The 27,727-nt window shown below is 37.3% G+C and overlaps 1 protein-coding gene across 1 annotated transcript in view; it reads right to left on the bottom strand.

Annotated features, from left to right (window-relative positions):
- The window catches only part of FBXL13 (F-box and leucine rich repeat protein 13), a 204,839-nt gene that overhangs the window by 20,067 nt on the left and 157,045 nt on the right, over positions 1 to 27,727 (bottom strand). The window contains exon 18 of the mRNA XM_055301082.1: positions 14,022 to 14,105. Coding sequence (XP_055157057.1) covers positions 14,022 to 14,105 — 84 coding nt within the window. The remainder of the gene's footprint in view (positions 1 to 14,021; positions 14,106 to 27,727) is intronic.

Here is a 27,727-nt window from a genome sequence, read left to right as displayed (position 1 = left end):
TTAATGACCACATTCCTAAATTGGGTATGTAGAGGAGACTTGAGTTTCACTGACATTTACTGTCACAATAACGTACTTTTGCCAAAACCCTGATTTAAACTACCTCAACAGGTGGCAGCTCTCAGCTTCAAAAAACTCCCCTTGTGGTGCATACCCAACTTTTGACTATTTACCTCATTAGGTTCCGATGAATTCTACTACTAAAATTTGTGGGGGAGTTTTCCCTATTGGTAATTTTGAAAAAAATCTTGTACTGTCAAGAACCATTTTCTATAATGAAGACCGTTTTTGGCTGCTTCAAAGGCTAAAATGCAACTTCCACAATTTTAAGTTATAAACTGGATTCAAAGCTACAATTTCTTGGGCATCATATATGCCACCAAAGATAGTCTTGCTCCTACTAGGCATCAGAGCAGGTGAGTGTAGCCATGGCTGTGGCCTGGGCACACCAAGCTGGGAAATCTGGGCATTGCTACCAAAATTGAACTCTATAAAGCCTGTCTTCTCACCTTGTAGTGAGACATTTCCCTGCATTCCCACCCTCCCTGCCGGGGAAACCAGGCTGAGCAAGGCTTAGCTAAGGCTAAGGAGACTACTTCTTTTACATATGGAGGCGTTTTGTAAAGGGGAAAGGCCAAAGCCTCAAACAGACTTTTCCAAAGATACTTTCATGATACAGTTTTTTACCTAATATATTATATGGTGATTTGGGTAATAAGCCTCAGCTTCAAGCCAGCCCAAATGTGGCTTACTCCACAAACTTTTCCCCAGTTCAAAGGGGAAGACTTGCCTCTTCCAAATCCCTATAGATTTTCGTTTTTTTTTTTTTTGTCTTTCTTACTTTCTATTACATAAATATTATATAAATAGCTATATAATTGTTTTATCTTCTGCATTGACTTTAGCTTCTTGAGGGCAGTATCCATCTCTGATTTATTTTTGTGGCCTCAACATCTAGATGCAAAGGAGGTTCAAGATGAGAGAATGTCCAGAGGGAAGAGAAGATGCCTCTTAGCATAGGAGTAAGGAAAATGAGCTCCCATAGATTGCCATCAGGACACTAAGTGCGGTCCTTCCTCACACCCTGTTTAATAACTGCAGATACAAAGGTGGTTAAGAGCACAGAGTCTGGGTCCCACCAGCCTGAGTTCATATCCTGCCACTTAGACATTCTGTGTCTCTGGATAAATTACCCAACCTCTCAATTCCTCAATGATCTCATTTGCAACAGGGAAATAACATGGTACCTTAATATGACACCTACTTCACAGAGTTGTTGGGAGGATTGAGTTAATATGAATAAAGTAAATGAATAGTCGCTGGTGCATAGTAAGCGGTCAATAAATAGTAGCTAGTACTATTATTTGTATTCTTCTCCTCTTGTACTCTGCTGCTCTCTGGTATGATTGCCAAATTTTTAAAATCTTACATACCACAGTAAACATATCTTGAGCATAAACTTTCAATAAATGTGTATTAATATACTTACAAATTATATAGACATACAACTATTCAAATATATACATATATTATCTTATAAATGTATAGTATATGTATCTTATATATAATACATCATATCATATAAAAATAAAACAAGACAAAAATAACTATAAATAGAAGTTCTAATATTTTCTTGTCACACCGAAATAAACTGTCTTGCTCATTTGCCAAAGTAAATGTTTTCTCTGGAGACACCTATTCAAAGGTATATCTTTGGTTGTCAGTAGACCTTGATGACTCACTAGCTGCATAGACTGTGGATATTTGGTAAAAACAAGGGAATTGCTTTTAAAATGTAAAATGTGACAAGTGCATAAAGAAGGGCCAAATGTGGGGAAATTACAGAAGAGAAAGGGTAAGCAATCAAAGATCATGTATATTGGAAAGAAGACCTGGAAAAAGAACAAAACAAAATATGTTTGAGTTAAAATTTGCAATTAGAATTTGGCAGGAGTGCAGCCCCGGTGGCTCAGAGGTTTAGCGCCACCTTCAGCCCCAGGTTGTGATCCTGGAGACCCAGAATCGAGTCCTGCATCGGGCTCCCTGCATGGAGCCTGCTTCTTCCTCTGCCTGTGTCTCTGCCACTCTCTCTCTCTCTCTCTGTCTCCCTGTGTCTCTCAAGAATAAATAAATGAAATCTTAAAAAAAAAAAAAAAAGAATTTGGCAGGAGTAGGGGGGATTCCAGAACAGGATTCAGGTTTTAGATGTTATCTCCAAAATAAGCGTAAGCCAGGATTGGACTACCCAAAAGTCAATCAGGTATTTCTCTTGTGGCCTGTAGGATAACCTACACTTTCTCTATTTTTCTAAGATAAATAAAATGGGTGCCCACTGGCACCCAGGGATCTCTATGGGACAAGAAGGGCATAGAAAAGTTACTTAAGCTATAATAATCAGCCTGAAAGAGTTGATAGGATCTGTTTGCACAGCCAGACACTCTACTTGTTCTCTTTCTCATTCTTTCCCAAGAAAATGGGAACTCAGAACTTTTACTCTAAAAACAAAGTCATATCGTCCTCCTTTGACCTCTTCCGTTTAAAGATCTCTAGGACTAAAGTTCATGAGCCATCAGTGCTGCTTTGATCTTCCATTTGGGGCCATAATGGAATAAGAGATGATGTCATCAAGGGAGGTTACCGATTTAGCCAGAAAACTTAAAAGGCCTGAAGTTGTGTCTGTGACCTTCAGAAGGTTAACCTCAAGCTTCCTTACCTTTAAGAGAATGAAAACAACTGAAAACCTATCTCACAGGCTTACTGGAAGATGGGAAGAAATTGTGTACTCCAAAAGAACTTGACAGACATAACAATGCTGGCTTTTGTCTCTCAGCTTTGGAACCGGAGAGGTCCTAGAACAATCTTGTCTGCCATTTAAAGCCTGAGAACACAATTTCACCATCTTCCACATGTTGAAGGCTTCACTGTGAAGAATATCATGTGCAAAATTTAGCTGGAAGTTAATAGAGAGGGTAATTTGAAGTCATAATGTGGAAAAATCATAGCTCTTGTGAGACATGCCACAGGTACTCAGTTCATGTCAGGTGAGGCATGATAAGCAAAGCCTAGGCACATTGGCTGAGAGAATTGGCCACTTAGATTTTAAGAAGCAAAAGAAGCATAAACTCTGGCAAATTTCTAATTCTATTGAATTGCCTCTACAACTGGGAACACACCAGGGTGAGGAGCAACAGGAATACTGAGCTTATTTCTTTTGCTCACAGTCTTTGAAGAGAAAATAATGTCTAAGTATCTTGGTAAGAGTTTGTCTGTGACAATGAATTCTAAGTGTCTTAGGTCTCTGAAGGGTATGTTGTTCTATTATAAATTCTAGGAGATGAGGATGACAGCACATGAGAGACTCCTGACTCTGGGAAATGAACAAGGGGTAGTGGAAGGGGAGGTGGGCGGGAGGTTGGGGTAACTGGGTGGTGGGCACTGAGGGGGGGCACTTGACAGGATGAGCACGGGTGTTATATGTTGGCAAATTGAACTCCAATTTAAAAATAAATTAATTAAATAAAATAAATAAATAAAGGAAACATTAGAAGATAAATAAATAGATACATAGATAAATTATTTTAAATAATCAAAAAAAATAAATTCTAGGAGACCGTTCTTGGCATGAATAACCATGAAGTTCAAATTTGTGTAACAAAGCTCTTACCTGTTCTAGGTTTTGTGGGAGTTGCTTTTTCCACAAGGCACCAGATACTTTCTTAATTCTACCATAGGAATTCCTTGGTTTCCTCTCCCCAAGCCCTGTAAAATGATTCTGAACCTGGGACCTTCTGGGATCTTCATCACCGAGAGTTTAGTCAATTATTTCCTAACAGTAACCTGGAATATTGGATGAGGTAAAGAATTTTCCTGAGCAGTATGGCCAAGAGATAGTGTCCAGATGTCTGGATGCCCTGTCTCCCCACACAGAAGATTTCAGAGCATCCACTGCACCAAAGGCCAATGATTAAGGCCATTTTGGAAAGGGATCCTCTGTTTGTTGGTTCCCTCACAACCAAGAACATAACTGTATCCCTGGAGAAGAGGTGGAGTTATTGGAATCTCGTACTTTGACAATTTTTGAATGATTTAATCTTAGAAACCAAATAGAAATCAATGTTGGTTTTTGAAAAAATTGTTACTATGTGGAACCACCACATCTAATCCATCTTTGACATTTTAAGTCAGTATGTGTCAAAAGCCACTAAAACCACTAAACCGCCAAGGGGGTGGAATCTATCAACTGATGAGAATGATTGATGAAAATCTTGCATAAACAACATAACTAGTCAGAAAGCTTAGTGATTCAAAGTAAGAGTTTGAGATCAGAAAAGAGTCTCATGAGAGTAATCCACTTCTTGCTCCTAGGACAAGAATGAATCTAACATGACTGTTAGGTCAAGACACTACACTTTAGAGGGAAATGTCCAGAAAAGGCTGCCAATGGGCAATTCTTGGGGAGGAGGACTCAGAAAAGTTGCTGAATGAGGTGGGTTTTCTCCTAGGCCTTTCTGACTGAGTATCCATGGATCCCATACAGTAGTTGTAAGAGTTTCAGTTCTCCAGCACCAGTAGTGCAGGGCACAGGACTGACAACCCTAAAACTCCTACTTGGACTCAGCCTGGAGCAGCCTCACATCTAAATGAACAGCAATGGGGGCAGCCCCGGTGGCTCAGTGGTTTAGCGCCGCCTTCAGCCCAGGGCCTGATCCTGAAGACCTGGGATCCAGTCCCACGTCAGTCTCCTTGCATGGAGCCTGCTTCTCCCTCTGCCTGTCTCTCTCTCTCTCTCTCTCTCTCTCTCTCTCTCTCTCTCTCTCTCTGTGTGTGTGTGTGTGTGTGTGTCTCGTGAATAAATAAATAAAATCTTAAAAAAAAATAAATGAACACAACGGATCTCAGTCTGCTGTTTTGCCAGCTATGAAGTAGCTCATGATTTATACCATTACAGCTACCCTTCCCAATCCCTTATTCCTTAATCCCTCTTCTCTGCTTCTCTATTTATAAATCAAGAGAAATCTGTTACTAAAGTAAAGGTCAAAATCAAAAGTTTGTAACACAAGGGAAAGAATAAGAGAGGTTAAAAGTTAGAGAAGAAAAGATGAAAGGAAAAAGGAACTTGTTATCTCAAATGTCTAAGCAGTTAGGTCAAGATTAAGGATCTCAAAATAAGAAGGAACTGTATGTAAGAGAACAATGAGGGAAGTGGATGTACTAGCATCTCTACTGCTGCTTATGTCCCATAACCAAAAGTTGTCAAATACTTTTGTGATCATCAGAGAACATGACATTCATGTAGGCAACAACTAGGCTCTTAAAATTCATCAGTGGTGCCATTTAGGAGATTTCAGTAAACCAGCTTGTGAAAAATATGCAACAATTAGGCAGAAAAGACACAAGAGAGCAGATAAAACTGAGCCACTAAGACATGCCTCTCATTTTTCTTATGTAGTTATAAATACCACCCACTGCATTCTGGTTGCAGGGCTTTAAAACACAGATATCTATCTCTATGAGAGGTACTTTTTTTTTTTAATAATAAAAGACAACAGGAGGCCATGTCTGGGTTTGCAGAACAGTGATAATATCTAAGTCTGAATTTTCCCCTCTTCTCCATACCATAAAATTTGTAGAAAGAACAAACAAAACTACACAGTGCTCATACACTCATCCTTACTAGGAGACAGAGAACACTACAACCTTCAAATTATCTAGAAGTAGCGTAAAAACAGAAATGAATTCCAACAGAGCTCCCTTAGCCTACCTGCAGCTGCCACAAGCCTCTGGTTTGAGAGAGTGGGAAAGGCGACATTGCCATAAGAGTAGAAGAGCAAAGAGAGCTTCAAGGAAGCAGACAGAAGCACTCACAAGAGAGAAAGTGCAACAATAAATGCCAAAATACTGAATAGCACATAGTAGGTCATAGCTCTGGATACATGACTTAGCTATGGGAAAGAGCTTGAAAATGAGGATGCCACAAATCTCCCAGGCAGCCAGATGCATGGATGTCATCCTCATCCCTGTCCAAACTATCAACAAGTCCAAGGATTTGACTACTTAAATGTTCTCCAACCCATTGCCTTCTCTTTAGCCTCACTGTTACCGTTCTTGTCAGGCTGCAACTCTCTCCCCACTGGACTATAATAAAAACCTCTTCACTTACATTCCTTCCGTATATCTTAATAGCTGTTTTCTCTCCCCTCTGTCCTTCAGTCTAACTTCTACTTTTCTTCCTCTTTTTTTAAGAGATTTTATTTATTTATTCATGACACACACACACACACAGAGAGAGAGAGAGAGAGAGAGGCAGAGGGAGAAGCAGGCTCCATGCAGGGAGCCCGATGCGGGACTCGATCCCGGGTCTCCAGGATCACACCCTGGGCCGAAGGCAGCGCTAAACCACCGAGTCACCTGGGCTGCCCCATTTTAAAAATTTTAGAGTGATTTTTTGTTTTCAAAAAGTGAACAGATTATCTCAGTGCCCACTACATTGAAAGTCCAGTCCAGATGTTTTTAGTTCAACCATGGAGCAAGATTTTCACAAAATAAATCTGAATGAGACAGGTGAGTATTGTCTTACAAGAAAACATGGAGTTATTCATCTGAGTTTAACTTAATCATTTAAGTTTTTGCCAACTCGGTGATTGGAAGTAATATCCTGGTGTTGTACTTGTTCTAGGGAAGTTTAAGAATCTTCATGAATGGACACGATCAAAGTACCTGGACTTTGGGGCAGCTTTGGGTTCCATCTGTATGAGCACAGCCGCCTCACCAGGCTGCACCCTGCGGGGAGCTCAAAGACAGCAAGCCCGTGACCACCAAGGAGTGCGGTGCTCACCAGCAATGGTGCCTAGCTGGCTGGCTCAGACAGCTCTCTGCTCCTGGCTCCAGAGCCCTCCAGTTCCTGATTTCATTCCTGGGTTCTCAAGACCTGATTCAAGCCTAAGTTACACTTATCATCCCTTTTGGATGCTACTTATTGAGCCAGCATCCATGGATCCAGAAGTAATGTTCCATTTTCCAGTCTGTCATGAGAGTTTGGAACTTATCACTTCCATTCTCAAAACAAGAAAAAAGGTGAGTGAACTGAAAATCAACAGCTCTTCTTAGATCTGTCAGATAATTGAGGTCACAAAGCAAACCACCACTCTGAAAACTGGAGAGACAGGTGAATACAGAGAATCCGGGCTTACTAGGACCAGAAGGCTGTGGCTGGAGCCAGTATCAACATCTGTTCTCATTAATAAAAGCCTGACCTCAAGGGAAACTGACCAGGACCCAAACAACATGGGTTTTATGCGAGCCAGTCCTCATCCTCATGGGGTGAGAGAAATACCCAACTCTAGCCCCTCTGACCTTCTTGTCTTACCTAAGGGTAGCAGAGCCAGGGAAGCACTTGTAAACTTGTAAAGACCAAAATCCTGGGGCATAGACCCATTAAAAGACTGAGACCTGGTCATATGAATATAGAATGAGTCTCCCTCGACAACACACCTAACTAGGACACAAATAGGGTTCTGGTATAATAATACCTTAACAAAAAGATTAGAAATCATACAAAATATGCTCTTAGGCTACAACAGAATTAAACTAGAAATCACAAAGACAGCTAGAAAATCCTCAAATATTTAGAGATTGAACAACATACTGCTATATAAACATGGGTCAAAGAAGCCTCAAAGGAAATTCTATGCATATTGGAAAATATGTTTAATATCATAATCCCAGTGAAAAACAAGGATCCGTTTTCCTTATAACTGATTTGTTCTCTTATACTATTTTCAAGAATAAAGCAATTATATTTATGTAGTGTTCTAGGTTTTTAAAATGCTTTTACATATGTAATTCATTTAGTCAATTATATTTAAATGCCTTTGGAAAATACATTGATTCATTCATAGGAATAAGAAAATCAATAAACTCTGTCTTCCAGGAGCATATTCTAAATTATCTCCTTAGTTTTAGAGCAGTTTGGCTGTCAAGATTATCTATTTTCTGACTGTTTAAGGTACATAAATTATCAAGCCATTATACTAAATATGTTCATTTTTTATTTACTAGTATTAGTTTCTTTTTCATTAAATAGAGTAATAATCATAGTAATAGTCCATATTCATCATGCAGCCTGTGTCAGGAGCCATGCTAAGTATTCAAATGTTTTATATCATTCAATTCTCACAACAGGAGGACTATTTTCTTTTTTTTTAAGATTTTATTTATTTATTCATGAGGGACAGAGAGACAGAGAGAGAGAGAGAGAGAGAGGCAGAGACACAGGCAGAGGGAGAAGCAGGCGCCATGCAGGGAGCCCGACGAGGGACTCGATCCCAGGACTCCAGGACCATGCCCTGGGCCAAAGGCAGGTGCCAAACCACTGAGCCACCCAGGGATCCCCCCTATTTTCTTATTATATCATTTTTATAAGTGAAGAATCCAGAGCCAGGGATCCCTGGGTGGCACAGCGGTTTGGCGCCTGCCTTTGGCCCAGGGCGCGATCCTGGAGACCTGGGATCGAATCCCACGTCGGGCTCCCGGTGCATGGAGCCTGCTTCTCCCTCTGCCTGTGTCTCTGCCTCTCTCTCTCTCTCTGTGACTATCATAGATAAATAAAAATTTAAAAAAAGAAAAAAGAATCCAGAGCCTGGAGAAGGAAACTAACTGGCCCAAAATCATACATCTTGATGGACTAAAATTGTAAAAATCTGTCTGACTCTTGAGCAGACATTGGAAACTGGCAAATTTTTACTTGCAGGCCAAATATCTGATCTGTCACTGGTTTTTATATGGCCTTCAGTCTAAGAATGGCTTTTACATTTTTAAATGGTTTAAATAATCAAAGACTAATATCTCATGACATGTAAAAATTATATGAATTTAAGTTTTGTTGTCCATAAAGTTTTGTTGGAATACAACCACTGTCATTTATTTATGTACTTTCTATGGCTGTTTTTCACTCTGCGTTAGCAAAGTTGAGCAATTGTGACAGAAACTGTATTGCCTACAAAGTTCTCTGGCCCTTACAGGAGAATGTTATAGAGAAGTAACAAGAAAAGGGGACTTCTATTCAGAGTGCTAGTCCTGCTCCTCACAATTAAAGCCACTACAGGAGCAGAGAATTGTTGTGATGCTTAGTGAATAACTTAAGATGATGTGGCCACAGAAAAGACAGAATCAGTATAAAAATTAGGACTGTGGCTTGCTTGCTAGGCCCACATTCCCAATATTATATCATTGCCTTTGCTATCAGAGAGCTCATCTTCACACTTTTGTAAAAAGAAGATTCTTTTAATTTACATGAATATTTAATTTTTAAAAAAGATTTTATTTTAAATAAATAAAGAGACATGAGAGACACACACAGAGAGAGAGAGAGAGAGAGGCAAAGACACAGGCAGAGGGAGAAGCAGGCTCCATGCAGGGAGCCTGACATGGGACCCGATCCCAGGTCTCCAGGCACCCCGGGGCAGGTGCCAAAATGCTGAGCCACCTGGGCTGCCCAAGGTCTAATTTTTAAAATTAAAATATAAACAAAAAGGTCATACTTTAACAGACTAATTTTAATGATTTGCTTTGAATATTGATCACATTTATTTGGTCTAGGCCTAGAAATATATATAATCTTACAGCATCTCTATACACAATTTGGATATAATAAATATACAGACACATTGACATATGTGTGTAATCTAACATACACTAAAATGTGTACATATATTTAATTAATACATATGTATTAGACACATAGATGTGCACATATTTACATGTAAACATGCAATCTGATGTATGCTAAAACTTAAACATATTTAATTTGAACACCTATACTATACATAAGTATAGCTTTACATATATATTTACATGCAAACATATACAAACACACTTTTCAATACATACACTAAGTCCTTGTGGTAAGTCATAACTAGACTTGGTTTTCCCCTCTCCAATGTTCTTTCTTTCTTTCGTTCTTTCTTTTTTTAAGATTTTATTTATTTATTTGTGAGAGACAGAGAGAGAGAGACAGAGACACAGGCAGAGGGAGAAACAGGTTCCCTCTGGGGAACCCGATGCGGGACTCGATCCCAGGACTCTGGGATCATGACCCGAGCCAAAGGCACACACTCAACCACTGAGCCATTCAAGCATCCCTCCAATGCCCTTTCTTAATCAACTACCTCAACCCACCACACTGAAATAATAAAAATTTTGTCCAGCTGAAAATGACCTACATAAAGAAAAATATGTACATTCATATGTCTATTAGTGCTAATGTATTTACAGCATACTTCATTCCCAAAAACAGTAATGAGAAATATGAACTAGATAAGGGAGTGTAAAAGGCCATTAGAGTAAATAAATTGCATTTATTCCATTGGTTTATCCAAACAAGACAGAACTTCCATTTTATCTGTATCGCAACATCCCAATTAAACCAATTCTTTTGCCAAACTTAACAGTTTGTTAGTTAATTAAATACACAAAATGCTCAAGGAAAAGATTTCTTGAGAAATGCTCCATTATGACTGTATCAAACATCTTTTCTAAACCGTGTGTGCCTTTTAAGAGCACCTAATAATTTTAGTTTAACATGATCATTGAATGTTTAATGTTCTCAGGAAAAAAAAAAAAAACAAAGTTGGAAGAAGTAATTAAAACCAGATCCTAAGTCAGTACATCTGAGACTCCAGACACTTAATCTGCATGTGCTGTGGTTTTCCAGTAAAACACTAAAATGAGGTAATTTTTTATTCTTAATATGGTCATGACTCTTGCAAAACCTAACCAGGGTGAAAAATGTTTATCTCATTTTCCTCATTAAATCATCATGCTGAATATAAGTTTCAATTTCTTGTGCTAAAAAGAGAATCTCTTATCTTTACCTTTGAGAAGTAACAAGAAAGCGAATTCCCGATAAATTGTGGATAATCTAAATATCTCAATGCAATCACCTTATTTTACTCACTTCTCTTTTGTAAATCCAAATAAGGAATTGTGAAATTGGTTTACGTGTCATTTTCTCCTCTCACCTTTGTCTCATCTCTTTTGGGACTTAATAATTGGGCTAGAGGAGGCACAGAGAAGAAAACTTTTCCCAGAAGTGTGAACCTCGGAACCTTAGAAAGGAAAAACTGGTTAACAGCCACAACATACACACAGAGCACACCGAAAGCAGGGAGGAGAAAATGAGATGATGAAAAAAATTTTTTTCCATGAACTTGAATGGAATAGCTGATCTTGTGTAACTAATAATTAAATAATTCTGCATTACCATGCTCCTGTAGTCCCCATTTTTATTTTTTTCTTTTAGATCACTGAAAAATATATTTTTAAAATATTACATTTTTTTCAATCATCTGTATGATTATGCCAGGTGCATAACAATTAGGAGCTTCAGGTACTGAAACACATGGGGTAGCATATTTTATCATAATGGAAAGAATGAGCTAAGTAAGTGGATAGGATAAATGATTATGTGCTCAATTGGTACTTTAAGAACTTATGAGAAAGGTAAATTTCCTAGATCAGGTCTTGAGGAAGGTTCTAGAAGCCATAATATAGCTATTGTAAGCAAGCCTCGATGTAATGTTTATTACAACATTAAGCCTCTCAATGTGCTATTAAAAGAAGAAAAACCACAATCATAGGTCCATACATGTATTGAACCAGGACAAAATCTGGTAACCTATTAGTAAATCATGGAAGGTAACTTTTCTTTAGATTTTATTTATTTATTCATGAGAGACTCACAGAGAGGCAGAGACAGGCAGAGGCAGATGCAGGCTCCATGCAGGGAGCCTGACATGGGACTCAATCCTGAGACCAGGATCACGCCCTGAGCCAAAGGCAGACGCTCAACCGCTGAGCCACCCGGCATCCTGAAGGTAACATTTTTAAACAGCATTATTTTTGGATATTCTCAATTTTTTTCCCAAATTGTCAAGAATGTCCATTAAAAATGCAAGGAGGGCAGCCCCCATGGCTCAGCAGTTTAGTGCCGCCTTCAGCCCAGGGCATGATCCTGGAGACCCAGGATGGAGTCCCATGTGGGGCTCCCTGCATGGAGCCTGCTTCTCCCTCTGCTTGTGTCTCTGCGTCTCTCTCTGTCTCTCATGAATAACTAAATAAAATCTTAAAAACAAATAGTCTCTTTGCTCTTTCCTAAATAAATAAATAAATAAGAACTAATAACCTAGGAATGTGCAAACTGTTAAACACACTAGAAGCCCCATTTAATATGTCCTAAGAGTTGAAAACCCTAAACACTTATGAAAACTCAGGGCTAACCTAGCAAAAAAAACAATCTTTTTAAAGAAACTCTTACTGAGATAAAAGGATTTATCTCACAAGTGCAAAGATAATGCAAGTGGAGAGCTGAGAATTCCACAGAGCACCACAAACTTGAAGCTATCTTCTGTGAATTTGAAATGGACATCACAGGAAATTCAAACATGACTCAAAAGAGTCTTAAAATATTATATAAATGGTGAGCTAGAGAAGATGCTGGGTCAAATGGTGCTCTAGACTTTAGCATAGAATTCTAGAGTTTTGCAGCTACAGGAATCCTAGAACCATCTAATCCAACTCCCTAATTTTACAGGGTAGGAAATTAAGGCCAAAAGGAGTTAACGACTGTCTAAAGTCCTATACCTTTCTCAGTAAGCTAATCCAACTACAGTTTTATGGAAATAAAGAGTAGAAATGGAAAACTGCTATTCTAAATGGCTGATTGACAACATGGCTTAGTGGAATTTTTTTTTTTTTCAAATTATGTTTGCTGTACTTCATTATGTCTGGGCAATTAATGGCATGAAAGGGGAAAAGGTAGCACCATTAAGAAATCTCCTTTAAGAGGCACTGGTGTCAAGCAATGTCATTTTCTCCCACCTTCAGAATCTGGGTACTAAGGTTCTAACAAGTTCCCAAGGACCTTACGGAGTCAAAGAGAAATGAGAGAAAGCACTGGCTTTCTAATATTTAGCTTCACGTTTTGATCAGTATTTTTTCATCCCAAGGAGCATTTTAAAAATTAGTTAAGTGGTGTATATTAAGAGGCCATGTCATCACTATGATCGGTTTCAGTACTTCTGAATGATTTGTGGTTAGTGATCAAATGTAATTATCACCGTATAAGAAATATAACCCAATATTAGAAATGTTAATATTTAACTGTTTTATTTTAATAACCTTGTCCTATTACCTTGTCAAAGACCTTTTGAAAAAAAAGAAAAGACCTTTTGAAACCCTGACTAGATCATATTCATGGATAAAGCTTTATGTAAATGTTATGTTTAACTTTTAAGTAGGGTAAATCATTGTTTAACCTTAGAAGAACCCTTCGGCTTTTTCTCCTAGTAGATTACAGATATCTAAATGTTTTGTAACCCCCTTTTGGTATTGTAGAGTTAAATTCTTGTCCATATGGAAGTTGTTAGTCCTCTCTGGGATTTTTGTTTTGAAGGATACTTACTGTTCCTTCTTTTTAATTCTTTATACAGTTGAATACACTGCTAAGCAGATTCCTTGAGAACTTGTTAGAACTTTAGTACCAATTGAGCACATAATCACTTATCTTATCCTATTACTTAGCTCATGCTTTCAATTATGATAAAATATGCTACCCACTGTGTTTGAGTACCGGAGCTCCTAATTGTTAAGTACTTGGTATAATTTTTCAAACTCTTCCAATTTTCATGATTAGATTATATGACATTTTTATCTACAGAACATTCTTTATATGAGAAGATTTAGATCATTCCCTAAATAAAATGTCTACCTATCCTTATTTATCCCATGAGTACTAACATTGGGAAGGGAAAGTAGATAGGAAAAAATGAAAAAACAAATTCTCTTAGTCACCTTAGGCTGTGAAGGCCTGTCTAAAGCCCAGGAGTTTATTCTGTCTCAACCAAGATCACATGAGTTGTTACATTTCCAATCCACTAATTTTTTCATTGTGACCTACAAAGTTAATTCAATTTATGCCTAATTTTTCATTATAATTCTTTAATAAAAGAAGTTAATTACCTTACCTGAATTCCAACATCGGTGATTTTATAACACTCAGATAGAGAAAGTTCCTTTATTTTTTTATGCCTGGAAAGTGTCATCAAACCCTAAAAATATTTAAAATAGAGATAATTTTGTGACTACAATTTAGTACAGACAGTGTATTTCTGATAAAATAACAACCATTTCTGTAAACTAAAAAAAAAATTAGCTTCTGTCTTATATTTCTTTATGCTTAAATTATAAAATCATTTTGTTAGGCAACATTATTAAATAAAAATTTCAGGTTGTCACTAATGTTTTGTAAAAAATATAACAGAATCCTCCTGAGGCAAGGGAAAGGAGAGCAAAAATAAACTATCAGGACTACGTCAAAATAAAAAGCTTCTGCACAGCAAGGAAATAACCAATAAAACTAAAAGACAACTTACTGAATGGGAGAAGATATTTGCAAATGACCTATCAGATAAAGGGTTAACAGCCAAAATATAAAGAACTTATACAACTCAACACCCAAAAGATGAATAATCCAATCAAAAAATGGAAGACATGGATAGATATTTCTCCAAAGACATCCAGATGGCCAACAGACACATGGAGAGATGCTCACCATCACTCATCATCAGGGAAATGCAAATCAAAACTACAATAAGATATCACCTCACACTTGTCAGCATAGCTAAAATAAAAAAAAAACAGGGCAGCCACGGTGGCTCAGCGGTTTAAGCGCCCCCTTCAGTCCAGGGTGTGATCCTGCAGACCCGGGATCGAATCCCGCATCAAGCTCCCTGCATGGAGCCTGCTTCTCCCTCTGCCTGTGTCTCTGCCTCTCTCTCTGTGTCTCTCATGAATAAATAAATAAAATCTTAAAAAAAAACTTTTAAAAAATAAATAAAATAAAAAACATAAGTGTTGGTAAGGATGTGAAGAAAAAGAAAACTTTTTGCCATGTTGACAGGAATACAAACTGTTGCAGTCACTGTAGAAAACAGTATGGAAGTTCCTCAAAAAGTTAGAAATACGACTAACCTACGATTCAGCAATCACAGTACTGGGTATTTATCTAAAGGATATAAAAACACTAGTTAAAAGGGATACATGGACTCATATGTATATAGCAGCATTATTTACACTAGCCAAATAATGGAAGCAGCCCATCCATTGATAGATAAATGGATAAAAAAGATATGAGATCTTATTTATATATATAAAAAAAGAATGGAATCTTGCCATTTGCAATACCAGAGATGGAGCTAGAGAGTATAATACTAAGCAAAATAAACCAGTCAGAGAAAGACAAATACTATGTGATATCACTCATTTATTTTTTTTAATCTTTTTTTTTAAATTTTTATTTATTTATGATAGTCACAGAGAGAGAGGCGCAGAGACACAGGCAGAGGGAGAAGCAGGCTCCATGCACCGGGAGCCCGACGTGGGATTCGATCTCGGGTCTCCAGGATCGCGCCCTGGGCCAAAGGCAGGCGCCAAACCGCTGCGCCACCCAGGGATCCCTGATATCACTCATTTAGAATTTAAGAAACAAGCAGGGGTGTCTGGATGCCTCAGTTGGTTACGTGTCTGCCTTCAGCTGGGGTCATGATTCCCGGGTCCTGGGATCAAGCATGCCCAGTGTCTTTGGGCTTCTTCTTCTCCCTCTCACACCTCTCTCACTATCTCTTTCTCTCAAATAAATAAAATCTTTAAAAAAAAAAAAAGGGCACTTTGATGAGCATGGGATGATGTATGGAATTGTTGAATCACTATAACATACATCCGAAACTAATATAACACTGCATGTTAACTATACTGGAATTAAAATTTTTAAAAATAGGGACCCCTGGGTGGCTCAGCGGTTTAGCGCCACCTTCAGCCCAGGGCGTGATCCTGGAGACCTGGGATCGAGTCCCACGTCGGGCTCTCTGCCTGGAGCCTGCTTCTCCCTCTGCCTGTGTCTCTGCCTCTCTGTGTCTCTCATGAATAAAAAAATAAAATAAAATAAAAATTTAAAAATAGAAATAGAAATACAAAAAAAAAAAGAAGAAAAAGAGGATATTGGCTACTCTTTTATTTCTCCTCCTCCTACCCCAGTACTTAGCATAGGAAGAAGAAAAAAGAAGTGTCACAGAATCCCAGAGCCAGAAAATTCCTTATCTTGTTTCCTGTGTCCAGGTACATATTATCTGAATCAATATAAACAAATCTTAAAGACCCCTAAACTTATAACTTTATTTTGAAGACAATTCGTGTGGCTAATCTATTTGTCGGTAAATCTTTATACCTAACGTAAAAATCTGAAATCTTTAGCTCATTTTATTATGTTTAATTGCTTAGAAAGGGGACAGATCTTTATATAAAGGCCTACAGACATGTAATCATTCATCAGTAGCCCACTTTTTCTGTTTAAAAGCTTTGTTTCGGGATCCCTGGGTGGTGCAGCGGTTTGGCGCCTGCCTTTGGCCCAGGGCGCGATCCTGGAGACCGGGGATCGAATCCCACATCGGGCTCCTGGTGCATGGAGCCTGCTTCTCCCTCTGCCTATGTCTCTGCCCCTCTCTCTCTCTGTGTGACTATCATAAATAAATAAAAATTTAAAAAGAAAGCTTTGTTTCTTTTTGATTCTTGTTTCTTTGTTGCTTTTAAATTCTTTCAATTTAAAGAAATTGCACTTTTTAGTCCTTAATTTTTTTAATATGGGGTTCTGCTGTTCCATTTCTCAGTACTTTCCCCACTAAACTGGAGAAACTGACTATGTGCCTTATAGATGCCATTCTCCTGGATTTGCATTCAGGATCACTTTTATTATACTTCCTATGAGATGGACAAGAACAGTTTCCTCTCATCCTATGGTCCCAGAGCTGCCAGGCAGGGAAAACCCCAGAAATGGTACATGGGTGTGTCCTTTTAAAATTTTATTTGTAGGACTGGTTTACATTTTATTTATCATAAATACAGCATTTGGACCATAATTGAAAATGGGTTATGAAAATATTAAATCTTGTTTTTTTTCACCGATGCACATATTAGGCCGTTTCATAAAAACAAAACAAAACAAAACAGTCCAGGTCAAGGAAAGAAGTGCTTGAAAATCTATTTAAGAGACGTCTGGGTGGCTCAGCAGTTGGGCGCCTGCCTTCAGCCCAGGGTGTGATCCTAGAGTTCTGGGATCAAGTCCCACATTGGGCTCCCTGCATGGAGCCTGTGTCTCTGCCTCTCTCTCACTATGTCTCTCATAAATAAATAAATAAAATCTTAAAAAAAGAGAAAATCTACTTAATTGTTAAATAATCTATTTAATTACTGTTTAAACAGTAATCTCTGATTTTATTTAATGGTTTTGTATGCCATCCAAAAATAAAATCACTCCATTCGTTTTAAAAACTTTATTGCAAATATGGACTCTTCTGTTAGGAATACATTATGTTTTCTGACTCCTTTCTTCTTTCTTTTTTTTTTAAGATTTTATTTATTTATTCATGAGGGACACAGAGAGAGAGGCAGAGACACAGGCAGAGGGAGAAGCACGCTCCCTGCAAGGAGCCTGATGTGGGATTCGATCCCAGACCCTGGGAAAACGCCCTGAACCAAAGGCAGATGCTCAACCACTGAGCCACCCAGGCATCCCTGCCTCCTTATTTCAAAACAAAAAAATTACTAAATCCTGTGAAGCCAGCACATGTGATCTAGGTTCCAGATCTGAATGCTATTTTATTCATGTTAGAAGAATCGGAGTTTAGATATTCCCCCACAGAAAACAAGTTGTTTAAACAAAAATAATAAGAGATGCAGGGCTTGTCTGATTGCCCTATACCTGATAATAGCTCAGTGTATTTTCTTAGCCTATGGGGAATTTGTCCTATGAAACTCTCTCTGGAGTTTTCACATTTTTTTTTCCTTTTCTGTAGTCAAATTAAAATTTTTTAAGACAAACTAGAAATGAAGTATACTTGTTAAGTATGACATTTGCCTGTGTTCTCTTTACCACTTTATTCAAGATTACTAAAAGTTAACTAATATTAAAATAGAATGTTGTATTTCATCACTATAATTGTTCATTAAAACATATGGCCTCAAAATTTAATTATTTAAACATAATTAGCCACTAGGTAAATGCAAATCAGAATCACAATGAGATGTCACTGCATGCCTTACAATGATGGCTATACTTAATAAGACAGATAAGGGGGCACATGGGTGGCACAGTGATTGAGCATCTGCCTTTGGTCAGGTCATGATCCCGGGGTTCTGAGATCAAATCCCGCATTGGGCTCCCCACAGGTTGCCTGCTTCTCCCTCTGCCTATGTCTCTGCCTGTCTCTCATGAATAAATAAATAAAATCTTTTTTAAAATAAATAAATAAAAATAAACATAAATAAAAAGACATAATAAAAAATGTTGGTGAGGATGTGAAGAAATAAAAATCCTCATTCACTGCTGTTGGGAATGTGAATTGGTCCAGTCACTGTAGAAAATTCAGTCTGGCAGTTCTTCAAAAAATTAAACACAAAGTTACCATATGACCCAACAATTCCACTCCTAGATATATACCCAAGAGAAATGAAAATATATGTCAATACAAAAAACTTGTACTCAGATGTTCCATAGCAGCATTATTCATAATAGAGAAAAGAAATGAAACAAGACAAATGTCCATCAGTTGGTGAAAGGATAAATAAAATGTGTTATATCCATATAATAAGATATTATTTAGCAATAATAAAGTATGATGCATACTACTGCATAGATAAAAAAAACTTTTAAAACATTATGCTGCAAAAAAATAAATAGAAAAAAAAAAAACAAAACATAGCTGAGAAGAAACCAAACCCAAAAGGCCACATATTTTATGGTTCCACTTATTTGAAAAGTCTGGAATAAGCAAATATATAGAACCAGAAAGTAGATTAGTGGTTGCCAAGTCTGGGTGGTGACTGGGTCGAGGCTAGGGAATACTGCTTATGGGAGGGGAGCTTCTTTTTGAAGTGATGAAAATGTTCTGGAATTAGATTCTGGTGATGGTTGCCTAACTCCGTCAATATACCAAAACCCACTAAATTGTACACTTTGAATCATTGAGTTTTATAGTATGTAAATCATATCTCAGTAAAGATGTTTGTAAAAATTGATTAATGTAGTAATTGTATAGCTAAATACAAATCAGAAATACTCCTACAGCATCCTTTCAGTCCAAGATGAACACAGAAATTTCTCAGACCCAGACGGCCAATCCTGTTAGCAAGACAGGGAGCAGGAGAGGTCATCATGCTAACGCGCTGGACAAGTTATCATAAGGCCATGCTGCCATAAGTAAACAACTTTGTGACTGAGTAGCAAATCTAATCCAGCTGGAAGAGACCAGGCCTCTGCTGAAAACTGTGTTGTGCTGGTGTGGGAGCCCAGCTCTCAGATCCAGTAAAATACACTATTCCAGTCAACAGGATTCTTTTTTTTTTTTTAAGATTTTATTTATTTATTCATGAGAGACACACATACAGAGAGGCAGAGACACAGGCAGAGGGAGAAGCAGGCTCCATGCAAAGAGCTAGACATGGGACTTGATTCCAGGTCTCCAGGATCACGCCCAGGGCTGAAGGTGGCGCTAAACCGCTAAGCCACCCAGGGATTCCCTCCCCCAGGATTCATTTTTTTAATGGCTTTTTGCCTCAGAAGCTTTTCAGATTCATGACCTAAAGAATATCAAAGCCGGCAAGGTCAAATGTTCCACTTGGCACCTTGAGGTTCATAAATGCTCCACATTAGATGTTCCCTGAAATCCTTGTTAAGTGCTTGGGATGAAAGTCTTGGGGGTCCCAAACTTTTACTTCTAGGAGGTGTGGAAAGAGGAAGGTGGGAAGATAAGGCAAAAATAAGGAGGAACGAGGAAGCAACAAATGGAGTGATTGAGCCTCATTAGGGCAAAGGGCAGGTGGAGGCTTACGTTTCAGGGAAGTTGTAACCAAGAAAATTTAAGTCCCCCTTAAGCTCCTTCAAAAATCAGCCAAACTCGTGAACATTTTACTGGAAAGGTTTTGGTTTATTTTCCCAAAGCGTAGGAAGGGAATAAATTGTAATGAAGCACAGGAATCAGAGGAAAAGCATCTGGTGTGGTAAGCAGGATTGCAAGTTGGATGAGAAGTGTGAGGCCCCCAGAATCCACAGGAGTCCTCAGGAGCAGTTTACTCCTTCGTAGGCCACGTTGGGGGGGGGGGGGGGGGTCCTGGATCTGAGGGGCTGAGGGACTCCCAGTAATTGGTTGATATTGTAGTTCTGGTATCAGGCCCATTGAAGGGAGCGTCAAGACATAAGACTCAAAAGAATGCGGGCACCGAGTCCCAAGAGCCTTATACATTATTCTATGGAATTGGGACTTCATTCTGTGCAACAGAGTTAAACAAAAGTTTCTCCCTTTAAGGAATATGAGTTGATACCTAAGTGACCATAATGCAAACAAAAACAAAAATAAAAAACAAAACCCACAAACCTCACGTGTTTTAAGAGCGGTATAGGGACCACAGAGCAGGACCTGGCAGTCTAGAAAAGTCTTCCATGGAAAAGGGGAATCTGAATTAGGCCTCAAAGACCAACTAGGATTTTTGATAAGCAAAATAATAATAGTGTTTTAGACTGTGGAAAGGGCATGAACAGAGACTTCATTAGGAATGTGTGAATTACTTGGGAAGTAGTTCAATTTAGGGTCACTAGAAGTCGTGGGAGGGAACACTGAACGCTGCCAGGAACTGCTACACGTACACAAGACATTTCAGAGCAAACAAATCCTTGAAAACAATTCCCCCCCCCCCAATTTTACATCTGGAACTATTTAGCTGTAGATAGACATCAGTAGTGAACTAGTTACCAAATGTTGGTGTGTGTGTGTGTGTGTGTGTGTGTACTTAGCATACAGCTGAGTCATACACCTGTATACTCTTTACCTAAACTCACCAATTGTAAACATTTGCTACATTTGCTTAATTAATGTGTGTGTATGAACATACATGATTTTATTAATATATCTGTGGATATAGTTTTATATATATGTATATATATACATATGTGGAGTCTTAAAAACAAATGAACAATCAAAAACACAAACAAAAATACAGAGAACAAGCTGGTGGTTTGTTCAGAGGAGAGGGAGGTGGGGGCGGGGGATGGGCAAATTAGGTGAAGGGGACTCAGGTACAAACTTCCAGTTTTAAAATAAATGCTTTGGGATGCCTGGGTGGCCCAGTGGTTGAGCGTCTACCTTGGGCTCGGGGGAGTCTCGGGATCAAGTCCCACATCAGGCTCCCTGCATGGAGCCTGCTTCTCCCTCTGCCTCTCTCTCTGTGTCTCTCACGAATAAGTAAATAAAATCTTTTTTAAAAAATGCTTCAAGAAAATTTTATATATGTAGTATATAAAATATATGTAATACGTATATGGTTACATTTGTTTTGTCCATGGCTTCCTTTGCTCTTCAAAGCTTTTTATTTTGGTGTAGTCCCAACAGTTTATTTTTGCTTTTGTTTCTCTTACCTGAGACATATTCATAAATATGTTTCTAAGGCTGATGTCCAAGAGATTAATGCCTATGTTTTCTTTCAAAAGTCTTATGGTTTCAGGTCTCACATTTAGGTCTTTAATCCATTTTTAGTTTATTTTTATATATATTGTGTAAGAAAGTGATCCAGTTTCATTCTTTTGAACATAATTTCCAGTTCTCCCAACATAATTTATTGAAAAGATTGTCTTTTTCCCATAGTATATTCTTGCTTCCTTTGTCATGAAATAATTGACCACAGAAATGGTCAATTTCTGGGCTCTCTATCCTGTTCCATTGATCATTGTGTCTATTTTTGTGCAAGAACCATAGTCTTTTGTTTACTATAACTTTGTAGTGTATCTTGAAATCTGGGATTGTGATAACTCCAGCTTTGTTCTTTCTCAAGACTGCTTTAACTATTCAGGGTCTTTTGTTGTTTCATACAAATCATAGGATTATTTGTTCGGTCTAGTTCTTTGAAAATACTATTGTTATCTTCATAGGGATTATGCTGAATCTATAGATTGGGTAATATGAATATTTTGACAATGTTAATTCTTCTAATCCACGAGCTTGTGTCATCTTCAATTCCCATTTGTGTCATCTTCAATTTCTTTTATCATTGTCTTGTAGTTTTTGGAGTACAGGTCTTTCACCTGCTTGGTTAAATTTATTCCCAGGTATTTCATTCTTTTTAGTGCAATTGTAAACAGGATTGTTTTCTTAATCTCTCTCTTTGCTACTTCATTATTAGTCTATAGAAACACAATAGCTTTCTATATATTAATTTTACATCCTACAATTTTACTCAATTCATTTGCTACTTTAGAAATTTGGGGGAGGAATCTTTACAATTTTCTTTTCTTTTTTTTTTAAATATTTTATTTATTTATTCATAGACACACACAGAGAGAGGCAGAGACACAGGGAGAGGGGGAAGCAGGCTCCATGCAGGGAGCCCGATGTGGGACTTGATCCCGAGCCTCCAGGATCACACCCAAGGCTGCAGGCGGCGCCAAACCGCTGCGCCACTAGGGCTGCCCTCTTTACAATTTTCTATGTATAGTGTTATATCATGTACATTTAGTGACACTTTTACTTTTTCCTTACCAATTTGGATATATCTTCTATTTATTTTCTTATCTGATTGCTATGGGTAGGTCTTCTAGTACTATGTTGAATAAAAGTGGTGGGAGTGGACATCCTTGTGATGTTCCTCACCTTAGAGGAAACGCTTGTAGGTTTTCACATGGAATTATGATTGCAGCTATAGGTTTTTCATATATGGCCTTTATTATGTTGAGGTATGTTCTCTCTAAACTGAATTTGTTGAAAATTTGTATCATGAACAGATATATTTTGTCAAAGGCTTTACTGCACTTATTGAGATGATTGTATGGTTTTTATCCTTCCTCTTGTGAATGTGATGTATCTCATTGATTGATTTACAAATATTAAATAATCCTTGCATGTCTGGCATAAATGTATTGTTGAATTTAGGTTGCTAATATTTTGTTGAGGATTTTTACGTCTATGTTCAGCAGTGATATTAGCCTATAGTATTCTTTTCTTTATCTTTCTTTTTTTTTTTTTTTGTGGGGTCTTTGGATTTGATATCAGGATAATAGTGGCCTCATAGAATGAATTTGAAAGTTTTCCTTCCTCTTCTATTTTTGGAATAGTATTAGATGAATAGGTATTTTTGTTTGTTTGGTAGAATTCATCTGTGATGCCACCTTTTCTTGGACTTTTGTTCGTTGGGAGGTTTTTTTTGTTTTTTTGTTTAGATTTTATTTATTTACTCATGAGAGACACAGAGAGAGAAAAAGGCAGAGACACAGGCAGAGGGAGAAGCAGGCTCCATGCAGGGAGCCCGACATGGGACTCGATCCTGGGTCTCCAGGATTACGCCCTGGGCTGAAGGCGGTGCTAAACAGCTGAGCCACCCGGGCTGACCTGTTGGGAGTTTTTTGATTGCCAGTTCAACTTTATTAGTCATTATCGGTCTGTTCAAAATTTCTATTTCATCCTCATTCTGTTTTGGAAGATTATATCTTTCTAGGAATTTATCCATTTCCTCTAATTTGTCCAATATGTTAGCATATAATTTTTATGATATTCTCTTGTATCTGAGTTGTTGGTTGTTCTTTCTTCTCTTTCATTTTGAAAATATTTTAGTTCTCTCTCTTTCTTCATGTGCCTAGCTAAAGGTTTGTCAATTTTGTTTATCTTTTCAAAAAACCAGCTCTTGGTTTCATTCGTCCTTTCTATTTTTTTTCCTTTCATCTCTCTTTCATTTATTTCCACTTTATTCTTTATTATGTCCTTACTTTTACTGACTTGGAGCTTTGTTTGTTCTTCTCTGTCTAGTTCCTTTAGATGTAAGTGTAGATTGTTTTTTGAGATTTTTCTTGTTTTGAGGTGGGTCTTTATCACTATAAACTTCCCTCTTAGAACTACTTTGGCTGCATCCCAAAGATTTTGGATGGTTGTGTTTTCATTCTCATTTGTCTCCATGTATTTTTTAATTTTCTCTTCTTCATTGACTGATTGATTGTTTTTTAGGATGTTGTTTAGCTTCCATGTGTTTGTGGGGGATTTTTTGGGTTCTTTTTTTGTGTGTTGTGGTGGTTTGTTTTCGGTTTTGTTTTTTCTTTTTTTTTTTTTTTGTAATTGACTTCTTATTTTTTCTTGTAATTTTTTTGAAATTTTGTTCACAAAAGATGCTTGATATGAATTCAGTCTTTTTAAATTTATTAACACTTGTTTTGTGGCTTACCATGTGATCTGTCCTAGAGAATGTTCTATGTGCACTTGAAAATTCTGTATTCTGTTGTTTGGGGATGGAATGTTATATATATACCTCTTAAGTTCATCTAGTTTATTCACAGCCATTATTTCCTTGTTGATTTTCTGTTTGGATGATCTATCCACTGATACAAGTGATGCATTAAAGTCTCCTACTAAAAAATAAATAAATAAATAAATAAATAAATAAATAAATAATAAAGTCTCCTACTATTATTGTGTTGCTGTCAATTTCTCCCTTTATGTCTGTTTAGCTTTATGTATGTAGGTAGTCCTATGTTGAACGCATAGATATTTGCGATTATTATATATTTCATATATATATGTTATAAATTTCCCTGAACCATTTGAAAATAAGTTTCAGATATCATGATGCTTTACCCCTAAATATTCTGTATATATCTCCTTAGGAATAAGGAGATTTTTTTATATACATAGTATAGTATATATAGTATTATAATGCTTAAAATTAATAATAATACTGTACTATCTAATATAAAGCCAATATTTGTTTTTTATTCAAGACCCAGTTAGAGTTCATGCATTACATTTAGTTGTTATGTGTCATTAGCCTTTTTTTCTTTAAATTTTGCCTTTGAAGACATTGACTTTTAAAGATCCCAGGTCAGTTGTTATGTAGAATGTCTCACATTTTGGATTTGTCCAGTTGTTCCTTATGATTAGATTCTAGGTAAAGATTTTCTGCAAGAATACTACATAGGTGCTGTTGCATCCAGTTAGGAGGCATGTATATACATGAGGTGTCCCACTGGCTGGTGATGCTCCTACTCTCTTGACTCAGCTGGTAACATAGATCCTTCATTAGAGTATATTTTTACTTTTTATTTAATAAATAATCTGTGGTGTGGTGTATTCATAAGAATACAGTTTTCCAAAAACCTTTTGGTCAATGATTTGAGCACTAATTGGTGATCCTTGACTAAATCACTTATTTCATTGAGTGCAAAATGCTGATTTTTCTCATTCTATCCCTCCTTCAATATTGTTAGCACTTTTCTATCTTTTCTATCATCATTTCTCTTCAATTTTGCTGAATATTTTGGGAGATGTTTTGAATAAAATAAGATTATTTTAGACATAACAACTATTGCTGTTAATTTTTTGTGTTACCTTAACAATATTTAAAGTTCTCCAAATTCCTGTTGAGCACATATACAATATAAATTTACTGTTTTGGTTGGTGTGATTATATTATTTATTGGCAAAAGACAACACACTGAGGAAAACAAAGACACCAATATTTTGCCTTATTTTAAGACATTTGATCATAATTTAAAAACAAATGAAACATGTTTTATAAATGAAACTGATATGGATGCAACTTTATGAAACAAAGTTTAACATTCTGAAAATAAATTTATTCTTTAAAACCTGAACTTGGCTCTTTTCTGAGACACTGTGTTTTTAGAAAAAGTTTAGAAAGATGGTCTAGGAGTATTAACATTAGAATAAAATACAATGTAACTTATCTGACAGCCACATTGCTACAAATCATCTGTATTTTTAGTATGTTTCAGTTTGAAACTGTCGACACTTTAATACAGGCACACCAGAAGAGTAAATAATCTAATAAACTTTATAATCTCTCCTGCATGAGTAAAGAAACAATTTCTTAGTAAAATCTACATAAGATTGCATAGTTTGTTCAACTTTTAATTCATTTTTCTTGACTATACTTTATAAGCAGTAGCTAGTAGGCTTTCTTTTTTTTTTAAATTTTTATTTATTTATGATAGTCACACACAGAGAGAGAGAGAGAGGCAGAGACACAGGCAGAGGGAGAAGCAGGCTCCATGCACCGGGAGCCCGACATGGGACTCGATCCCGGGTCTCCAGGATCGCGCCCTGGGCCAAGGGCAGGCGCCAAACCGCTGCGCCACCCAGGGATCCCGCTTGTAGGCTTTCAAATTAAAATACTAAAATCTCTCTTCCACAGTAGTGAGATAAGCCATTGTAAAGATATGGAGAAAATATGAAAATATGACAAATGATTAATAATACACTATTAGAGGCAATTCCAACAAATTGGCAGAAGTATTGAGACCCCAATGTATGAGTATGTAAAGAATTTCAACAGAAAATTCATGTAAGATGAAATACAATTGTAGTGATAATCAGCAGATCTAGGACAAAATTATTACGAGAATTTTTTAAATGCAAATTCAAATAACAATAAAGTTTTAATTGCTAGATATTTTTGTGAAGTTAAAACAGGCAATATTGGTAAATTAGTGTAAGGCTTCCATGTTTATTTTATTGCTGATAGCAATAAAAAAATTTGCTACAGGAATCCCTGGGTGGCGCAGCGGTTTAGCGCCTGCCTTTGGCCCAGGGCGCGATCCTGGAGACCCGGGATCGAATCCCACGTCAGGCTCCCGGTGCATGGAGCCTGCTTCTCCCTCTGCCTGTGTCTCTGCCTCTCTCTCTCTCTCTCACTGTGGGCCTATCATAAATAAATAAAAATTAAAAAAAATTGCTACAACCCATAGGGAAAGCAAGTAGTCAAAAAAACAAAATGTCCAGTTCAAAAGAAGAGAAAAATTGGTGGGGGAAAATATTTATAACCACTTCAAGGCAGACTTCTTGTCTTATTCTTGTTTTTACACTCAAACCTAGGATTGCTGCTTTAAATATAGTAGGACCCAGCTAATTACATATCAAAAGAAAGAAGAAAAGGACAAAGAAAATGAGTGGAATAAACGTGTGAACTTTCTCACTGTTTGTGAAAAATAATTTAGAATAATTTGGAAAAACAAAGTGTGTTCATTAGTAAGTCTTTTTGTACATCTACAATGAATTATATAAAACATTAGCACCGTGCTTAATTCCTTTACACAGACCCACAAGAGTTTTGGGTAGTTTACTGTCTGTCCCAAACAAACTATAATAGCATAAAGCACCAATATTCAACCAAAATGCTAAGCTTTTTTCTTTTCTTTTTTTTTTTTTTTAAGATTTTTATTTATTTATTCATGAGAGACACAGAGAGAGAGGCAGAGACACAGGCAGAGGGAGAAGCAGGCTCCATGCAGGGAGCCTGATGTGGGACTCGATCCCGGGTCTCCAGGATCATGTCCTGGGTTGAAGGCAGAAGCTCAACTGCTGAGCCACCCAGGCGTCCCCATACTAAGCTTTCGATGTGCCCATGTACAACCATATACATGGATGAGCAATTTTGTTTTATAAAAATTAATATGTCCCTATCTTAATATTACTTGAGGCACGTGTGAAATTTGCCCTTGCTGACAGTCTCCTGCATTTTGAAACACCACCTCCCTTCATTCCCTCGATACTAGTCTGAACTCCTTCCTAACTTACTTCTCTAGATGTTTATTTTCAGTTTCTTTTGTGGGTTCATCTCTCAGGTCCACCCA

The sequence above is a fragment of the Nyctereutes procyonoides genome, unplaced genomic scaffold (assembly GCF_905146905.1).
Source record: "Nyctereutes procyonoides isolate TBG_1078 unplaced genomic scaffold, NYPRO_anot_genome, whole genome shotgun sequence".
Classification (NCBI taxonomy): domain Eukaryota; kingdom Metazoa; phylum Chordata; class Mammalia; order Carnivora; family Canidae; genus Nyctereutes; species Nyctereutes procyonoides.
Note: the sequence above shows the minus strand (reverse complement) of the source record. Positions and strands in the feature narration are given on the sequence as shown.